The sequence below is a fragment of the Marmota marmota genome, unplaced genomic scaffold, assembly GCF_001458135.2.
Source record: "Marmota marmota marmota unplaced genomic scaffold, marMar, whole genome shotgun sequence".
Lineage (NCBI taxonomy): Eukaryota > Metazoa > Chordata > Mammalia > Rodentia > Sciuridae > Marmota > Marmota marmota.
Window position 1 is genome coordinate 45,217,044 of NW_026000037.1, and position 19,883 is coordinate 45,236,926.

The following is a 19,883-nucleotide window of genomic DNA, read 5'->3' on the forward strand; positions in this document are numbered from 1 at the left end:
AGCCTCTATGTTCACAGTAATTTGTTGAATAGCAATAGACAGTGAATATCAGCACCAAGTTTCAGTACGTGGGTAATGTCTTTTAATGGCTTCATAGAAGTGTCAAGAGGTGACCGGGTTTAAAAAACTAAAGTCTGCTTTCAAAACATTCATCTCATTTGATTAGAAAATTAAAGAGACAGAAAATGAGAAAGGAAGAAGAAAAAAATCTCCTTTTCTGAAAAGCCTTCTTTATTTCAGAAAGGCACTGGATTTTGATTTCATAGTCCACAGTTATGTAAGGAAACAAATATAAAGTAACAATACTTTTATGATCTGCAGGCTTAATGTAGTAATGCACTATTTACTATACTCCGTTTGTATACATTCATGAATACTTATACTTTATGATAAGCTGTACGCACAAACTGTCCAAGTTTGATGTCTTCAGTTCAAACTCAGATTTTTAACACTATTTATATCAGGCACCTAAGATATAAAAGTATTGCATAGTAGAAAGTGAGGATTAAAAGTTCATTTCAAAAAGCATATTTTCTACCTGTTTGACACAGTTATAGCCATTCAGCCATATGATAAAGTAATTCCCAAAATGCTTGACACAAATTTAGTTTTATCAAATATCATTCTACAAAAAAGTCTCACTCAGGTCAGACTCAGGCTAAAAAGCTATGCTGTGAAAAATTGACCCACATTTCCACTAAACAGCTTGTGAACACACCAAATATGACATCCCCTCCCTTCCTGTACCTTGGTTAACCAGCTTTGCTTTTTTCCCAGAACATAGATCAAACTCTTGACTTTTCTTATTACAGACTGAAGTGATACTTGCTCTGTCCCTTCCCTACCCCCATTTTGCATATGACATTTACCGTCATAAAGAAGTATTACACTTCTGTATTAATGCCGCAAAAAAGTAAATGACCTATAGACTCTGCTTTCCCAGATGACCTGTGGTAGTTCCCTAAGCATTTTTTTCTCATCATAGAATTTGAAACCATCTCTCCCAAAATGAATGTCTTTTTCTCTCCTGGGCTTTGTGAAATAGGGTTAATGGGAGATGCTGCCTTTATGTAAGCTGATCTTTAACATGATAATTCTAGAGAACAAGAGATAAACAATACCATTTAGATTATACACGGTTTTCAAGTTCTTACTAGGTATTAAGGTATTTATATATGAAAACTTGCTTATGAAAGCCAGGAGAATCACCCTAAACATTTGCTTTCCTCCGTACCAAGACTATATGCTTTTCTATGCAGTATCTACAATTTGCATTTTAATCTTTTCTCTCAGGGGAATAAAAAGTACTCTGAGGAAAACTACACAGAACCAGCAACAAAGTAAATTATATCTAGAGAGACTCAGAGGATAGGCTAGAAGCAGGAAAAATTGGTTTCCAATTTCAGCCCTGCCACTGCCTAGCCCTGTGACCATGAGATGTCTCTGGATTTCTGCCACCTTAACTCTTGTGCCCTACATCCACTGTTCCAGAATCATACTGAAGTGCCTTTAGTCTATCAGGCATTTAGCAAATGGTAGGCAGGATTGCTATTGTGCCTGAGAAAGGTGCTATACCCTGCCTTTCATCTGAATGACTTTCATGCAGATTCCACAGGGTGTTTGTAATCTCAAAGAACAGAAAGCATGCCCCACCTAAAAACCTTTTTATATCTTATTATTTACTTCCTATCATACAAGCTTCCTTACCCCACCCTACTTTTTTTTTCTGAAAATGACTAATCCTTAAACCCAAGTTTATATATACACACACACACACAGCTTAAAATCAGTGAGGACTGATTTTAAAGATTTTTTTTAAATCCAGATTTTTTACTTAAGAGTAATTCTATCACCAGAACAAAGAAGTCATGGATTTTAATGAATATTGAATAAAATATAGCATGATTGAAAAAATGTAATTGATACAAATGAATAAAGAATGCTGAGATGATGATCATTTGGAATATGTAGAATAGAAATATGTGGAAAAAACATACAGGAGGGAAATTCTTTTCTGAACTCTTAACTTCTTGGATTTTGGACACTTAAAAAAAAATAGTCACCAAGTGATAGGATGCTGAGAATTCCAGACTGTTGTTAACGCTCAGGCAGAATGAAAATTGAATTGGACAAAGAGAATGAGATCCCCACTCCTTTTGTTTAGACATCCTATAACAAGGATCTTTTTTATGGTCTTCCTAGGTACCCATCTCATACCTTATCTTTCACTGGTTCTCATGAAGTGCAACCTCTTATATTAAACCTTACACTTCATGCTTTATTATGAATATGGATGTAAATCTTTGCTTATAACCCTTTAAAGATCTGAACAGAAACATTCAAACCTGCCTTATCCTGGGGCTCTCCAGAAGCTACTGAGCTTAAGCAAACAAGGTTTTGTAACCATATCATTATATTCTGTCACTCCCTATTCACACTTGACTCCAAAAAATTCTCAATTTTTCATATGCATAATCTGGAAAGTAAACATTACTCCTTGCTTTCACAGGCAGCATTAGAATCAGGCACTTGCATTAATTTGTTTTACCACCTAAACTTATTACTTAATTTCCCTAAGGCCTGTTTTGAACTTGAACTGCTCTGGTTGAAAAATGATTCAAAAATCAAAAATAACGTCATAAAATCTTAAATAAAGGTCACCATTGCTGTGAAATGGGATGTCAGTTTTGCAATCCATCCACACTTTCCGACCGAGCTGGGTGGAGCCGATCTGGTGGAGTCTAGTGACTGCTACGAAATGAGCCAATCCAAAAGGGCAGAATGACCCATCAAAAGCGACTCTCTTCCTCTTCCACAGCTCGGTGAAGGCCAGGAATGAATTTCAAGAGTTGTTTGCGGACACTTCCCCTTCTGCTTTTCCTGGGCAGAGTCCCAAACATGCTTGAGTAATTGCCTTCCCACAAGGGAGACAGGGACCCATTGCTGGTGGCACTGATGCTCCGATTCCTCCTTGAAGAAGCCCTCCTCAGAAAATCCTCCCCATCCCTGGAGAGGAAGCACTCATCATCAGTGCTTGTCTGCCGGCTGAAGGCACCCCGGTTCGAGTCCTCGGACACACTTGTCTGGTAGCCGTCCTCACTGTCCACTGTCATGGAGCTCAGCCAGCTCTTACAGCTGCTCTCGCTGGATAAGCGATTCCGGTCCAGGAGGTCTGAGGCTGGCCCAGGCAGGATTCCAAACAAAGACAAGTCATCCATGTCCATGTTTTCTAAACTTGGGCAGCTACCTGCGTCACCTAGAACATAAAGAACAAAGTCGGCTGTGGAATGGATTTGATCATCAGTCACTACAAAGTCTCCAATTTTTTTTTCTTTAAAGAGCATAAGAATAGCCGGGCACTTTGGTGCACGTCAGTACTCCCAGGGGCTCAGGAGGCTGAGGCAGGAGGATCAATAGTTCAAAACCAACCTCAGCAACTTGGCAAGACCCTAAGCAACTCAGTGAGACCATGTTTCTAAATAAAATACCAAAAAAGGGCAGGGATGTGGCTCAGTGGCTAAGTGCCCCTGGGTTCAATCCCTGGTACAAAAATAAAATAAAATAAAAACAAAAAGCCATAAGAATATTTCCTCTGTGCTTTTTCATAAATGAATAAGCATACATAAATAAGGCATTTCTTGAGGTCATTTGATGAACCATGTAGGAAGGTTTCGTGGACTAGCTTCCAAGGGAAAGTTTTCGTGGTCAGAAAATTATAATGTCTGAATAACTTTAAATAAAATGCTTCATGCTATATTTTGGATCTGGAATGTCCTCCAAAGATCAAAGTGGTTAAGGCTTGATCCCTAGCATGGAGCTGCTGTGAGGTTTTATGTCATATGGAAGAAGGGAGTCTTCAAATTTGATTATGGGGTCTTGGATTTTTACTCTTTCTCCTATTCACTTCCTGGCCATGAGGAGATGGTTTTTGCCCTTCTACATGCTCCCCCCATAATGTGCCACCACAGGTCCAAAACAATGGGACCCCTCCACCATGAACTGAAACCTCCAAAACTATGAGCCAAAATAAACCTATTCTCTTCATAAGTTGATTACCTCAAGTAATATTGGCAGTAAACTAGCATTCTTCACATAAGAACTGTTTGACCCAGCTGAGAGTGGGTCATTATGACTTGTAAGTCACCAAATGACCACTTCCTACACTTAAGTGATCCTGGAACATTTCATTAAAATTTTCACAGAAATGAGGTTAAGAAAAGAAAAAAAACACTTGAGGAAATTCTGTCTTATGGATCTTCTAATTCAATTCCTCTGGTTCTTAGTTATTTTTCTTTAAGTAATTGTAAGATTATTATAAATCCATTTGAAGTATATGGGAAACACAGTTATAAATCAGAGAATTCAACTCTGTTTATAACAGAAGGATTTATGAAGTCAAATATATCTCACTGCCTCAATATTCCACATTTTGTCTTGGAATACTTAAATGCTCTAGAATGGTACTGTACCTACAAAGCATCTCTGCCATCCAATTTATTTGAAGAAACTGAATTTTATCTGCTTGACTAAATTTTTTCCCTCAGTTCTTTATAACCTATATCTGGGTTCTCCAAACTGAAAGGTTCATCACACCCCACCTTCCTGTCTACACATGCCTGCTGCGGAGCTGTTTTGAGTTAGTTGCCGCTAAAAGAAAGGAGATATTTTTAATGCTGGTCTTAGAAAAGCATGATGAGAATGTGAATCTGCCTCAAGAGAGGTTCTAGAACATCACCACTCACAACACTCTTTTGTTTTGTGCTGATTATTCCCACTTCAGCTCTCCTTTGTCCTCCATTGATGATATAAAAAACAGTACTCTTTTTCCATTTGATCTGCAGGGTTGAGCATAGCTAGCTGTGTAGTAACTAGTCATGCTTTACTTTCTTCTTCATATAACCTGCACTCTTTCATTTTAAAGTGAGTTGATATATTTTCTTTGGTTCTATAATCAATTGCCTTGTAGAATCTCATCCCTTGGGTGTTTAGTTTTAGAAAAAATTTTATTTGGTTCTATAATCAATTGCCTTGTAGAATTTCATCCCTTGGGTGTTTAGTTTTAGAAAAGGTAGACTAATAAAATCCCTCAATTCCCCCAAAGCTGTGTGACAATGACCTTCTGAGGATACTGACTTGAGGATTTCATTCATGTGAGAGCCATTTCTGTAGAGCCCAAGGACTGCAACATTTGCCAGACTATTTGGGATACACCAGACATTGAGGTGAAGGCTCCTCAAATACTCTCATGTCTATGAAAGCCAGGAAGTGCCTGCAAAGATGTTTTTGTATCTCAATCTAACAAATTTGAGACCCTCAGAAATGTCTTATAAATTTTTAAAAATATTAACTGAATAACATAAAAAAGAGAAGTAACTGGTACATGTTTCAAAAACATCTAAGTTTCAACCCACATTACTAAGCTATAAATAAAGACCTAATTAGAGTTCTATCTGTTTAGATCAAATAAAGAACTCCAAAAACTAAAGAGCAAAGAAACAAATAACCTGATTTAAAAAATGGACAATAGACTTAGGCAGACATTTCTCCAAAGGAGACATACAAATGGTTAACAAATATGTGGACAAAAATGTTCTACATCATTAATCATCAGGGAAATTGCAAATCAAAACCACAATGAGAGATCACCTTACTTCAATAACAATAGTCACTATTAAATAGACAAAAGATAACAAATGCTGGTGAGGATGTAGAGAGAAGTACTGTAAATCAATGAAAGGAATGTAAATTAGTATAAGCTTCATATGGAAAACATTATAGAGATTCCTCAAAAAATTTTAAAAAATATATAATAACTATCATATGCCCCAGCGATCTCACTACTATTTCTATACATCCAAAGGGAATGAAATCAGTATGCTAAAGAGATATCTGTGTTTATTGCAGCACTATTCATAATAGCTAAGAAATGGAAACAACTTAAGTGTCCATCAAATGATGAATGAAGAAAGAAAACACCATACACATACACAATGAAATACACTCAGCCATAATGACCAATGAAATCCTGTTATTTGTGACAACATGGATAGAACTAGAAGTCACGTGTTAAAAAAAATAAGCCAGGCACAGAAAGACAAGTGCTGCATGATTTCACTCATATGGGAATATTAAAAGGTTCAGAGTAGATTAGTGGTTACCAGAAGCTAGGGAGAGTAAGGAGAGTTAAGGACCAGAAAAGGTAGATCAGTGGATACGGAATTACAGTTAGGTAAGAGTAAGAGGTTCTGGTCCACTGTTTCACAACAGGGTGAGTATAGTTGACAACCATGTACATTATATCTCAAAAGTTAGAAGAAAGTATTTTGAATGTTAGAAGAAAGTATTTTGAATGATTCCATGACAAAGAAATGATAAAATCTTGAGAAGGTGGGTAAGTTAAATATTTTACAATATATACAGGTATCAAAACATCACATGGTACTCCATAATATGTATAATTCTTATGTTTTTATGTATCAATTCAAAAGTTCTAAAATTGTATCTTCTTCTGCAAAGTGATTATCACTTTCAACAGATACCCAAGGTTATATATAGAGAATTGAGTTAAGTGTTATCCAAAGAAGCAGCAAGAAGTAGTCTATTTCACACCCACACAGCTAGTGGTTGCAGTGAAGTGTTTGTACATAAAAGTTCATTCCTCAGGTCACATCAGTCACAAAACAAGTAGCCGCTGACAAACATTAAGCTCAATGCTTTCCTCCAGAACGCACAGAATGGCAAGAGCTATACATTCCCTGTTGCAATAATCTTACACGTCTGTTTTGGTTAGGGACCAATGAGACAAGATTTCGCTGCATAAATGTAGCTTTTACAATTTGAACAAATGGTAGGAACTCTACCTGAAAAATGTGTAACCATGCCAGCTTCAACAGCTTCTGAGAGCTACCCAGCCCTCACACCATAATCAATCTCAGGAATTTCATTCATTTGCTTAAACAGCAAGCAAGTCAGGCAAATTTTCCTACTGCTCCTCTCAAGTATCCAGACACCTCTTGAAAGTGTGTGCATGAATGTGCATGTTGTATGTGTATAGAGAAAGGCTGTGACTTGACTTCCCTCCTCAGTTACTCCAAAGTTCATGCTAATGAAAGACTACTACTGTTGATTGGTACTGGACAAATTTTTCTTTTTGTTTCAAATTTTTCTTATAATAACAATAATCAACTTAGAGGCAGAAATACTGAAAGGATGAAATGTTCATGTGGTTTCTGAACAGGAAATTGCCTTTACCATGAAGCAGGTGCTGTTCCTGTAACTGCAGAGACCTGTACTCCACCCATTTTTTCTTCAAGGTTTGCTGTAAGAAATAAAGAAAAAAAAATGCTTATTATTAGGAAAATCCCAGTAAAGAAAGCAATTTAATTCTATGTATTGAGATTTGTCATTAAAATTTTCTTTTCTTTCAAATGCTACAAGCCTCTCCCATTCATTAAAAGATTTTGCTGTATTTTGTATTAAATAAAAATGTTGAAGATACTAATTTCTCAAGGAATAAACTAGTAGCACCAACTCTTCTTTAAAAAAATGAGGAACAATTAAATTTATATTTTTTATTTTAAAAAATATTACAGACCCAGATTGTCTGGGTTTATAAGAACTTATTACCTATTTAGACAAAGACGTGCACTCTCAAATTTCTCCAAATGCATGTGAAGGCAATAATAGAACCTGAACTTCAAGAGTCTCATGAGGGTTAAATAAGCTGACAGATGTCAAATAATTAGAGCAATGACTAAAACTTAGTAAATGCTTAACAATAATCATCAATCTCTTAGAAGCCTACGGTACAAAAACTGCACTTTTTGCTGTACATCTCTTTATTTTCTATACCACAAATGAGAACAGACCTGTTTTCAAATGTCTCTTGGAAGGCTAATATTAGATTACTGCTCAACACCCTGACTCCTTAGCTGGTTCCTTCCTCGGCTGCTGCAGCATGTGAGAACCAGAACCCACATTGGGCAGGAAGTGTATGCTCTTAAAACAGCATGCAAGTTCTGGCCTCTAGCACAGGGAAAGCTGAGGCCATGGAAATCCAAAACCGATCAGGCGGAAGGCATCTGACAAGACAGTTGTCACAGATTCACTCTCCCTCCCATCCCTTGTCCTCTACTCTACCCCTCCCTTTGCTTCTTCAGGTTTCCATAGCTAGCCCAGCAAGTGGACACAGCTCAGACATGCCAGGGACACTCATCCTATAAGAAAGACAGCCTAGTTGGAAATAAGCAGTCCTTTGTTCAAAGCAAGCTGGAGGATTAGATGAAGGTTAAAAAGAAAGTAAAAAAAAACATACATTGGAGAGGGAAAAGTTTAAGGGAAAGAAAATAATAAAATTGCAAAAAAGATCATTAAATGCATAAGGGGAACATAGGTCATTGCTCACGCTTCAAGGACTGAACAGTAACTGGGCGGAATCTTCCCAGCCTCAATAATGATAACAGTTAAAAAGTAATCCTTATGGTTGCCAATATAATATGCAAACAATAAATCAAAGTAATAAAATGCTTGGCTCGGTTAATTTCTTATTCCTTCAGAGTGATAACATCTTTAATGGGTACAAAACTGCTGGGCTGCCTTAGTCACAGTCCTTGCTGACTTCCTAAGCTTGTAGATACCTGAGGGTGAGAATCAGGGATCCAGAAGTATAGAACTAGGGAGAACTGGGATATACACCTACTCCTTTCTTCTTTCTTAAAGAGATTTATCTCCTACAAGGGAACAGAGTCCAGTAGAGAAGCATAATAGTAGGTTGACAGTCAAAACTAAATATAGAAAGAAAATGAAGTAATATTCCTGAACTTACTATCCAAAAATACAAAGCCAGGGCTTGCCAAGCATATAATTTTTGCAAACATAAAGGTTTTAAAATAGCTAATTTGTTGATCTGGCCCAGTCATCTAAGTATGTCATCACTTAACACCATGAAAATACCAGTGTAAAGAGCAGATGTGTCAAAGTGACTAAGAGTTTTTAGTCTGTAACTAAGTTTCCTTATTTTCCTCAGAGTCTATTTCTTCCTGTGTTATTGATAGCACATTGTATATTTGAATAAATATGAACCGTCATCATCCCATGAGAACTACATGAGTTCTAGCCATCCTGGGCCACATTGCTTGACTGAGCCCCTTTTAGGGCCTGATGCAGAGAAACTGGCATAATGTTTGAATACTGCATGAAAGAGCACACAAAAACTGGCTTCATGAAAGGACCTGCAACTATCACACATTAGATTGGTTCCAAATATTTTTCAAGTATTTTCAATCTACATGAGATATAAAACCAAACGTCTCCCTGGCTTTAGTACATTTACTGTACTTTCAGAGATAATATGCTATTTAATTTTTATAATTTCCCCCCCAAAATGTCATGGACTAGAAAATAAAGTTATGGTACAGCAAAATATTTTTTAAGGGCTACAAAAATAGAAAATGGCAGGGCTAGATTTAAAACTAGATATCTCAGCTAGTCCACCAGATGTGCTGTTTTCATATTATACATCTGAATCATAGGTCAAGAGAAAGGGAATCCCTGTAAATGTGACTAAGAAGGGACCACTGTTTCTAAAGAAGAGCTTTTGTCCCCACAAAGAGTCTTTGGGGAATAGAATGCTCACCAGTAGGGGATGCACAAAGAAATGTCATCGTGCAGAAGGGAAGACAGCCTGACCTTGGCTCTAGCTCATACCCAGACATTTCTGACTCAAGAGATGAACTAAAAAATCTCACAATTTCAAAATTAGAAGTAGAACAAAAATGTCAGACATACGTAGAAATGAATCTTAATGTCTATTGGGCCTAGAGAAGCTGGAAGAGGCAACTATAAATTCATATCCTCTGTCAGTATACGGTTTAAATGCACCTGTCTGAAGCACAAGACTGAGTCAAGCTCCCTGCTTAAGAAATGAAACATGGCTAAAGCTTTCATACAAAGAAAAGGAGGTTGAGAAAAGCTACAGCTATCTACCTAGAGAGAAAGGAGTACATAAGCATATTCTCATGACCTGAGCCAAGTCCCACACTGACTCTCCAGGCTAGGCATCCAAGCTACCAGACTGGCTCTGGATTGGGAGTCTCAAAGTGCTGTATGGAGGCAACTGTCCACCTATAACATTTAGCTGAAGGAGATGCTACAACTCAAGGAAAGCAGGTAGTTTAAACTCCAAAATTCCCACAGATGTTTAATGAAAGCAAAATCATAAAATTAAAGATCAATACATGGATTCTCTACAAGCAAAATAAAAAGAGCAAAGTATCCAAAGAAGGGATAGGGATGTGGCAGTGGTAGAGTTCTTGCCTAGCATGTGTGAGGCACTGGGTTCAATTCTCAGCATGACATATAAAAAATAAGTAAAATAAAGGTCCTTCAACAACTAATATATATATATTTTTTTTTTCAAAAAAGTATCCAAAGAAGTCATTAAAATAAGAATCCTTATAATCCCCTGAGAGAGATAAATGAGATCAATATTCATAAGAAAAAGAAAGTTTGAAACAAAGAAAGGAAACAAGAACAGGTACACTTGATAATAAAATATAAATAAATTTTAAAATTGAATAGAAAGAATACATTCTATTAGAATGGAGATAATAAAAATGTTACTGAAGATATTACTAAGAAAGATAAATCAAGAGACTCTAAGATATAGTGAACAGGAATTCAAGATGATAATGTAGGAAGTGGTAAAGAAGTAATAGTCAAAAAGATCCATGTGACTATATTCCAAATCTGAATATAGTCACATGTCTTTAGACCAAAACTGAGAGCTCTAAGCAGTATAAATTTGGAAACCTAATACATGCAGATAAACTGTATCTCAATAAATATTTTTGAAATCATGAAAGTAGACAGAAAAAAGATAATAGATTGCCTCCAATACAAATATTGGTATTTTAAGATTTAAAAAAAAAAATAGACCCCTAGAGAAATTACCAATGATGGTGGTAGGGGAGATAGATGGGGAAGTGCATAAAAGGTAGAAAATGAGGACATAATCACATTTGTGACAGAGATCAAGAGGTATTTATTGGGGCTGGGGACATAGCTCAGTTGGGAGAGTGCTAGTCTCACATGCACAAGACCCTGGTTCATTCTCCAGCACTAAAAAAAAAAAAAAAAAAAAANGTATGTGTGTGTGTGTGTGTGTGTGTGTGTGTGTATATATATATATATATATATATATATATATATATATATATATATATATATCAACTTCATGCAATATATTTAAAATTTTTAAAACTTTATCAATAAAAATGTAAACCACAAAAACAGTTCAAAAAAGAAAAGAAAAAGAAAAACTGAGTTGTCTTGCAAATAAGAAGAATTGAAACATCAGTTAAAAAGTATTCTCACCACAACTGAATCTCAAGTACAGATGATTCAGATGGCATTACAAGAATTCTTCCAGAGAACAAAAAAAAAAGAAAGAAAGAAAAAAGGAAGGCAGTCCCCAGCTCATGTAAAAAAATCCAGTAAACTTGATAGTAAAACTTTAAAAGATGTCTGAGAAAATGAAAATATAGGTCAGACTACCTGTAAAATAAAGCCATTTCAAAAAATATGGCAAATCAAACCTATAAGTACAGAAAAAATAATTATAAATTTCAAGAATAAATCAAATTGGGCCTATCATAGAAATAAAAGTGTGGTTTTACATCAAAAAATCTCTAAATGTCATTCACCATACTTTTGTTTCTGATTTTTTTTTATTCATAATACTGACTGATATTTTTAAATGAATAAATGAGAAGACCATCTTTACAGATGCAGAAAAGGTATGTGCTGAAAATTAATACATAATCTTTATAACTACCAGAAAATGTGAGGTAGAGGGGAACCTATTTAATCTATTTAAAATAGATATTAACCTATTTAACCTATTTAAAGTATTTTCATAGAAAGAGCTCATTCCTAGTAGGAGAATATTGAAACAATTCTTTTAAAAATCAAGAACAAAACAAGCTTACCTATTATTATTATTTCTATTTATCTTATGTGGTAGGCCCTAGCCAGTGTAGTTAAGTAACAAAAGTAACTGAATGTCATTTTGACAGATATTATCTTTATAGAAAACCCCAAATAATCTACACATAATTTTTAGAAATTATATCATTTAACAAAATATTTGAATACAATAACATAGAAAAATTGATTTTGCATATGCATACATTACCCATAATCCAAACATTTATCTCTCTTTTGCACAAATTAACTTTGACAGTTTAAAAAATCTAAATATAATATGAAGCACTTCTTATGACTGATAAAAATTTAATGACAAAATATTAGAAGCATTTCCTTTGAATTCAAGAAAAAAAGCTACTACTATTTATAACTTACTGAAGATCCTAGACAATGCTATAAGATAAGAAAAATAAATTAGTTGAATAATTGAACTGGTGCTTAGTTTGTGGCTCAGTGGTAGATGCTTGCCTAGCATGTGTAAAGCCCTAGGTGCAGTCCCAGCACCACCAACAATAACAATAATAAATATTACTAATAATAATTTTATTGAACTAAAGGGGCAAAACTTTCATTATATGCAGATATTTATGTAAAAAAAATTTAAGGGATTTGTAAAGTTATTATCCAAATAAAGTAAGTTGTATGACTACTGGATTTAAAATTATACAAAAAAAAACTAGTAGCAATAATTGCAAAAAAGATTATATTGTTGCAGCAAGAAATCTTAGAGCATATCTAAGAGTAAACATAATAAAATATATGTAAAAATGCATGAAAAAAATTACAAAATATTTTGAAGTACTCAAAAGCCCTGAATAAAATGACTGAAAAATTCTGTTCAAAGTGAAAATAAAAAGCCATAAAGATTTTAATCCATCTCATTTATTTGATAGATGTAATCGAACTGATATTTAAATCTCAAAGAAGTTTGTTTTCTTTTAAAGGAATTTTTAAAATTGACTCAAAAACTCACAGGAATGAGCAAAATGACACAAGTATCAAAACCATTGCTGTTGAAAAAGATAACAGCTTGTTAAAGTACTGAACATGCAGGAAGAGGATGCAAGATAAAATATAATGAATCTATCCTCTTGGGGTGGATAATTAATAAGTGCATACTTTATGAGGAAAACAAATAAAGGGTAGCTGTTTAAAAACAAATCACAAATAAATGAACTGTGATAAGCCTCACCATCTCTGCTCAGACAGGTCAACTCACTGCCATGCAAGAGTCCTAGGAGGAAGAGGTCACTGGGGGTCAGGGGAAAGTCTGCAAGGCTATGCCTCACGTACATGTGAACATATCTGGACTTCATGACTTGGGAGACTCTCCTCAGCCTAGAAAAATGAGTTTTTATGACCCTTAAAGAACCATCTCAGGAGATTTTCACTGAATATCCAGTGTTGTGCATTGTTTCTTGGAAATATTTTCCCTCCTTCGAAGTTGATAGTGTTTTCCAATGAAAGGAGGCTGAAGGACAGCAACAGCATTAAAGAGAGATGGTCTCTGCTTAAGGAAGAACCAAGAGAGGACATTTCACAAGTCCTCTTTATTTTTTTTTTCTCCAAACAAAATGTAAATCAAAAGAGATCACAGGTGCATCAGTGAAAAGTCCTTCAAATGACGTGCCTTCCTATTGCCTTTCTGAGCCCCATAGACACACTGAAGGAGGAAGGAAGAAGGTGATTTATACCTATTTACAGAATTTGATATTCCTGCAAAGGCAATTGTGTAGCTCTTGATAATTTAGCAGTTCAGATTCATCATAACATTTCATCTTCAAGGGCTATCTCAATTCCTCAAATAGATCTTTATTCTACCACTCACCCATTCAAGGATGAAAAATGTGCCCCACTGTATTAAATCAAATTACCTTTAAAACCTGCAGCTTTTCTTCAAGTTCTGTTCTTCTGAGAATGGTTGTTGCATTAAGAGTCTCTATCCTGTTTTAAGGAGGAAAAAAAGGTTGGGGGTAAATAATGTGAGTGAGTGATTCATTTGGATGAGTTTCATCTTGATGGAGTTTGACACTTGGAGGACAGACCACACTAAAAATGCAACATAAATGTCACACTTCCATGGCCCTTCAAGGACCTGGGATCTAAGCCAAGTGTTCTCACTACATTTGGAGAAATAAAATGTGTAGTGGGGGAGAGCTCTCCTTGAAAGTGTAGATGAAAAGATCCTGGTAAATTCATAAGTTTTACTTCATTTGATAAAATTGCTATGTGATAACAATGGCTGCTCTGTACCAGAATCTATTCTTTTGGGACAAGGTGAATCAGCTCATGCATGTGGTAACTATTTATTGGGCATCTAGCATGTGCCAAACTCCAGACACGATACGATGAAGAAAAGGTATGACTAAAACAGCAGACTCTGGGGCTCTCCCAACAGTGGGATCAATGTGCTATTTCTTGACATGGGCGGCAATCCTTTCCTGCTAGGATTCTGGGAGGCCTTACCTCCGTAAATTGCCTTATCACTTGAGAACAAGAACTAAAAGAACCAGAACGACTATAAAATAATAACCTTTGTATGACTCTTTCTTCTCAAACCTTTAGTTTACAAACTTTATTCCCAGAATTATCACTTTAACAGTGTTCTTTTCTTCCTATGCCAAATGCTTTTCTAATAATAGAAGACTTATTCTATCCTGACTGATTTGGTTTGTTTTGTGTGCTCAAATTACCTTTATTTTGACTACGAAACTATCAATCATTTATGAATCACTCCTAAGCATTTTAAAATACTGGTTCAAATTCCTTCTGATAACTAGGCTGTAACTGTATTTATAAAGATGCAAGCAATTTCAGAAGGCATGGTAAATGCATAAAATGTGGAGACCAATTTTCCTCTATTTCTAATAGCATCATACCTGAGATAATGAGCTGACAACAAGCCAAAATGCTGTCTGCTTTCTAATTAAGACAGTCTCGATTCTCTGAGCCATACAGGGGATTGCTGTGAACCTCTGTCACTGAGACTCTTAATGTGGGTCTGACTTGTTCGCATAATAGATATGCATGGGCAAACCTGCAGACCTCAGCGGACCCTTCCTTCAGTATTTGTGCAGATTGCCTTCCATTTGCCTGATCTGTGGACTCTCAAGTACTACCCCCCTCTATGATCTGAAATCTGTCCCCTTCACCCATGTGAAACATACATTTCTGACTCTGCCAGCATTTTCTCTTTGACTCTGCATGGTGCCTGCCTTCTGAATCCAAGTTTCTCTGGAGCAACAGTACCCCCATCTTTTCCCTGAACTCACAGAACCCACAGAACTGATTTAGTCATTTACCCCCATCAATCATCCTTCAAAACCACTCATGCACACCCATCAACATATCCCTGAAGTATCAAAGCGTATCCACCAAATTCTTTCAGCAGCTCATGATGAGAGTTGTAGCTGAATAGAATGGATCCTGGTATCCAGAGCAGGTGACCAAATCCAGCCCTGCCACTGACTATTTGGGTAACCTTAACAAGGTCGTCTCTAAGCCTCAGGCACTTCATGCATAGATAGGAATAAGACCAACCTAAGTAGCTGTGAAGAATGGATGGGATAATATTGGACCCACCTCAATGAGAATACAACCTAAACTCTTTGGCATAGCTGATGAGACCCACGATCTGCTTCATGGCCAACTCTGTCTTCATTTTGTATATTCTCATTAACCCACCAGCTACCTATTACACTGGGTTTCCCTCTGTCGCTTCCACATGCCAAACCCATTCTGAGGGCTCAGAGGTCTCTCTCTTTACCTAGAATGTGCTTACTAAGACTTCCTATGACCAACTTTCTCTCTACTAGTCTTGGCTCAAGTTTCCCTCTTTAGAAAAGACCACTTAAAACATCTAAAACTGAACAAGCAGACTTCTTAGTCGGTGTTCTCTCCCCTTGCCCTATTTTACTTTCCTTGTAGCAGTTATCAACAACCAAAATATGAAAAAATTACTTATTTTTCAGGATTTTCTTATCCATCTTCTTCCACAATTATTAGAGTTCTAAGAAGGTCTTCATCTTTGCCTCTCCGGAACTTACCACTAGTTACATAGTATTTATCCATAGTATAATTTTAATGAATGGGTGAATATTATTTTCTAACTACTGAGAGAAGGTCTAGGAATGCTATGATAGAAGATGATGATGCTGTTTTTTCCTTGAGGCAGTTTTCACTCATGGAGACTCAATATTGATCTGGAAATCAGTCAAGTCTCTAATTGGAAAAACCAATATCTTATAAAAATAATTCTGGAATATTGGTAGAAGTGTTTGTGTTTCAAGGTTGGGAGAGTTGAACAAAACTTGATTCTTTCTCCCAAATGAAATAAGAGAAAAATGAGTGGCTGGTGGCATAAGAGGGGAAAACTTAGTCTTCTGACCTTCTATTTGTTGTATCTACAAGGTTATATCAACCATGGAAACTGAACCAGTTTTTCTCAGTCCAAAGAATGTGTGCCACTTGAATTGAATTTGACATTGAAAATGCATTTGTAAATTCACAAAGACATTGGGGCTATTGATACCCACTGACTTCAGGTGTCGACAATATGTTCAAGCCTGAGGAAACCTTGAAAAACAAAAGGAACTGAAAATATGTGTACCCCATCCCAAAGCTGCAGTGTGCTGTCTCCCCTGTGGTGATCCTTAGACAAAAAGTCTATTCATTCACTCAGCAAGCATTGTGAGTCAATGTAACATCTTTGAAACCTTAGGGGAACTAAATGGATAGTTACCTTAGCATGTTTCCTGAGGATCTGATCAGGTCAACCACTTGCTTGTGTGTAAAGCCTTCTGTGCTCACACCATTGATATTTGCAAGGACATCACCTGGGAGATGCCAAGAAAACTGAACATTATATCGGTTAGTTAAATAATCCCTCCTGACATGCAAATGAAACATAACAAGCAAGCTCCACACAGTCTTGGAATCATTCAAGAAAATTTAAAGCAACAATCACCACCTGACCTTCACTATCCAAAAGCTTTCTTTTCTAGCTATGTAAATGGCTCTTAACAGGAGCAAAGTTACCTTACCAGCTTGCAGACCAGCAAGGTGAGCTGGACTGTCCTCCTGTATTTTGCAGATCATAGTGTACAATTCCAAGGAGCAGATGTTCTGATTCTGGAGCCTATTGGTCTACAAAATTTAAGGAGATACCGAGTTACTACTCAAAACACTCAAACTATATGTGTGAAAACATGAAATTGTATCAGTTATTGTTAAGTGGTAAATAGGTAAATGCAAAGGACAATTTGGAAAGGCTTTCTTGACTACAGGTTGAATCAAAGGTAGCAATTTTGCAATTCTACCAGACAATGTGCAACCAACTTCATTCATAAAAAAACATCTGGCATGAGAAAGAAAGTGGGATGAGAGTGGCTCAATATTTCCTGTTTTCAAGCCTAAGAAACCACCTGATGCTATCATCATTACATATTTATTAAGAAAGATTAAGTTTCTTATTTCTCCATGGGATAAAACTATGGTGGCCAAGAGCAAAATCCTTATTTAGTTCTTAAAAGCTAAAGCACTCAACCTAGAATATGACACAGTATATATTCAGCAAGGGAGACATGCCAGCAATGATTATTTTAAAACAGAATTCTGCAATAATGACAATCTTCCCTGCATTTATTCACAAATACTATGATTGACTCCATTAATTTCATTTCTAAGCACTCTCTACTATGCCTTCCCCGAATTCTTACCAGTTTATCAGTTACCCAATTAGAAAAAGTTAGGCTTTTTCTCTTACCTCAGTGTGGCACACAAGTAGTTTGTTGATGTTGGGTTTTTGTTTCTGTTTTCAAATTATACCAAAATACTGAAAATGTGTGCTATGTACAGCATCCCAACTACTCAAAACAAACATATTGTTCTTTTTAAAACATTTAAGTTATGGAGTCTAGCTCCCTTTAAAATCAAAATAAGTATTTTGAGTTGAGTCTTAAATACTTGATTACTAAAAGTAAGCCACACTACATGACTGCTTCATTGTGCAGAAATTAATGTTGAATGTTAATTCTTTCTTATTTGGCAACCCCTGAGGCACCACATGTCAGTCATATGCAAGTCACATCTAGAAACTTTGATCTGTTAACCTCCAAGGGGTTTCTGCTCAATCCCTAAGGCATTCAGAGTCCCCATATCTTAAAAGTAGAAGGGATTTTTTAAAAGATCACGTAATATACTTCTCATCTGTATCAGAAATGGCTTTAACAGTTTTCCCACCAAAGCTATCACAATAGCTCAGATCCTTCCAGAGACAGAGGCTGGTCTACTCCATGTGGTACATGAACCAAAGAAAAAACTGACACTCCTTTTGGAAGCCATTGTTATAACAATTTTCATTATCAGTGAAGTTCTACCCTCCATCCCCAGGGATCAGAGTGAAAACAATACAGGGGAAGCAATTTGATTTATGTAATTGGCACCTGAATGTACTTGTAATGGGTGTAAATTGGGGATTAGAAATAGGAGTAAAATAACAGACTCCCCAAAGTAACAGAAATTAGTACTTAAATATTTTTCTCATTCTCTCTCACTGATCTATTGTCTCCCATTACAATAGCAGTGACAGAATGATCACCTGCATTTCATGGAGACATAAAGATCACATTGCCCTTTCTCATGCCCAGTGACCTTCATTTCAACTTGTCATATTGATCATCCACTGATACCAACCACATTACTAGAGACTTTATATGTGTTATTGGAAATCCACAAGGACCCAATAAGGCAGTAATTAAGAGAATAAGAACCAAAGTGTACATGAATCTAAAGTCTATGCTCTTATCATGCTGCATTATTCTCATATGCAGTGTAAAATGGGCACCCTTGGAAAACTACGGAGGAAAATGGATCTGGTATTCTCCAAAATGTCACTCTCTTGGCAGGCCAGGACCCAGATATGTTTTTACACATGGTGCACATGAGGATATGTAAGGTTCTATTTGGCCTGCAAAACGTTCCTCAAAGCATTTCCCCTATTTGTTGACTTCCTGTCTCACTAAGATAACATACATGCTGTAGCTCAGAGGTTAAGCCATCAGCTCATGTCTATCTAAAAGATTGAGTGGCTCTGTGGCCTGTTGTCTACTCATGATACTTTTGACTCTTGTTCCATGTAGAGTAAGTATTTATGGCATGGGAGGGAAACATAAGGAAGCAGTGATAAATAGTATAGCAGAATGAGAAAAATCAGCTACACAAGTAATCATTTATCATGTTTTCAGTAGCAACTGCTGCACATTGCTGAGGATTATTCTCATTTTAAAAGAACCAGTCACAGAACACACAGTGTCTCTGTCAGAGAATAAGTAGTGTTTCATGTGAACAGGGAATAAAAGAATACTCTACTTCTAAAATCTGATGCATTTCAACAATTATTATGGCAAATTAAAGATTTTACCAAATTTAAAAGTGGAAGAGTTCAGACAGTAAAAGGCATACTTTTCTCCTCTTTCTCCTTATTCATTCCATTTTGTTTCTTTACTCATAAAAAAGTGTTTTACTTAGCACTTCCTGTTCCTGATCTTAAAATACATACTGAGTTTCTAATTGTGGGGCTGATATCACACCAAAGTTTTCTGAAAGCAGCACAAAAGCTAAGATCTCAAATCTGCAAAACACATCTAAAAGAAATGTATAACTGCTGTGGAAAGAAACAGTTATGCTTAAACTACAACCATTGTACTTAACTGGATCAGATTTCATTTCACCTATCTCACCACTTCTAATGTGGTCATGAAAAAGCAAACAGCAAATAAGAAATTAAAATTTTAGACATTTATACTGAAACCTACAAAGACTGTTTAAAAATTCCCTACATCATGGGGCTGGGAATATAGCTCAGTAGGTAGAATGCTTGCCTTACATGCACAAGGCCT

General features: G+C 36.1%; 1 protein-coding gene across 4 annotated transcripts in view; it reads right to left on the minus strand.

The window, feature by feature from the left end:
• Positions 1 to 59: 59 nt before the first annotated feature.
• LOC107136868 (cytohesin 1 interacting protein) overlaps positions 60 to 19,883 on the minus strand; it is a 61,140-nt gene continuing 41,316 nt past the window's right edge. For all 4 annotated transcript variants that reach the window (XM_048812294.1, XM_048812292.1, XM_048812293.1 and 1 more), the window contains 5 exons: positions 17,028 to 17,130; positions 16,727 to 16,820; positions 13,860 to 13,929; positions 7,252 to 7,318; positions 60 to 3,256 (listed from right to left, as the gene is read on the minus strand). In XM_048812294.1, the coding sequence (XP_048668251.1) occupies positions 2,790 to 3,256; positions 7,252 to 7,318; positions 13,860 to 13,929; positions 16,727 to 16,820; positions 17,028 to 17,130 (801 nt within the window). In that variant the 3' untranslated portion in view covers positions 60 to 2,789. The remainder of the gene's footprint in view (positions 3,257 to 7,251; positions 7,319 to 13,859; positions 13,930 to 16,726; positions 16,821 to 17,027; positions 17,131 to 19,883) is intronic.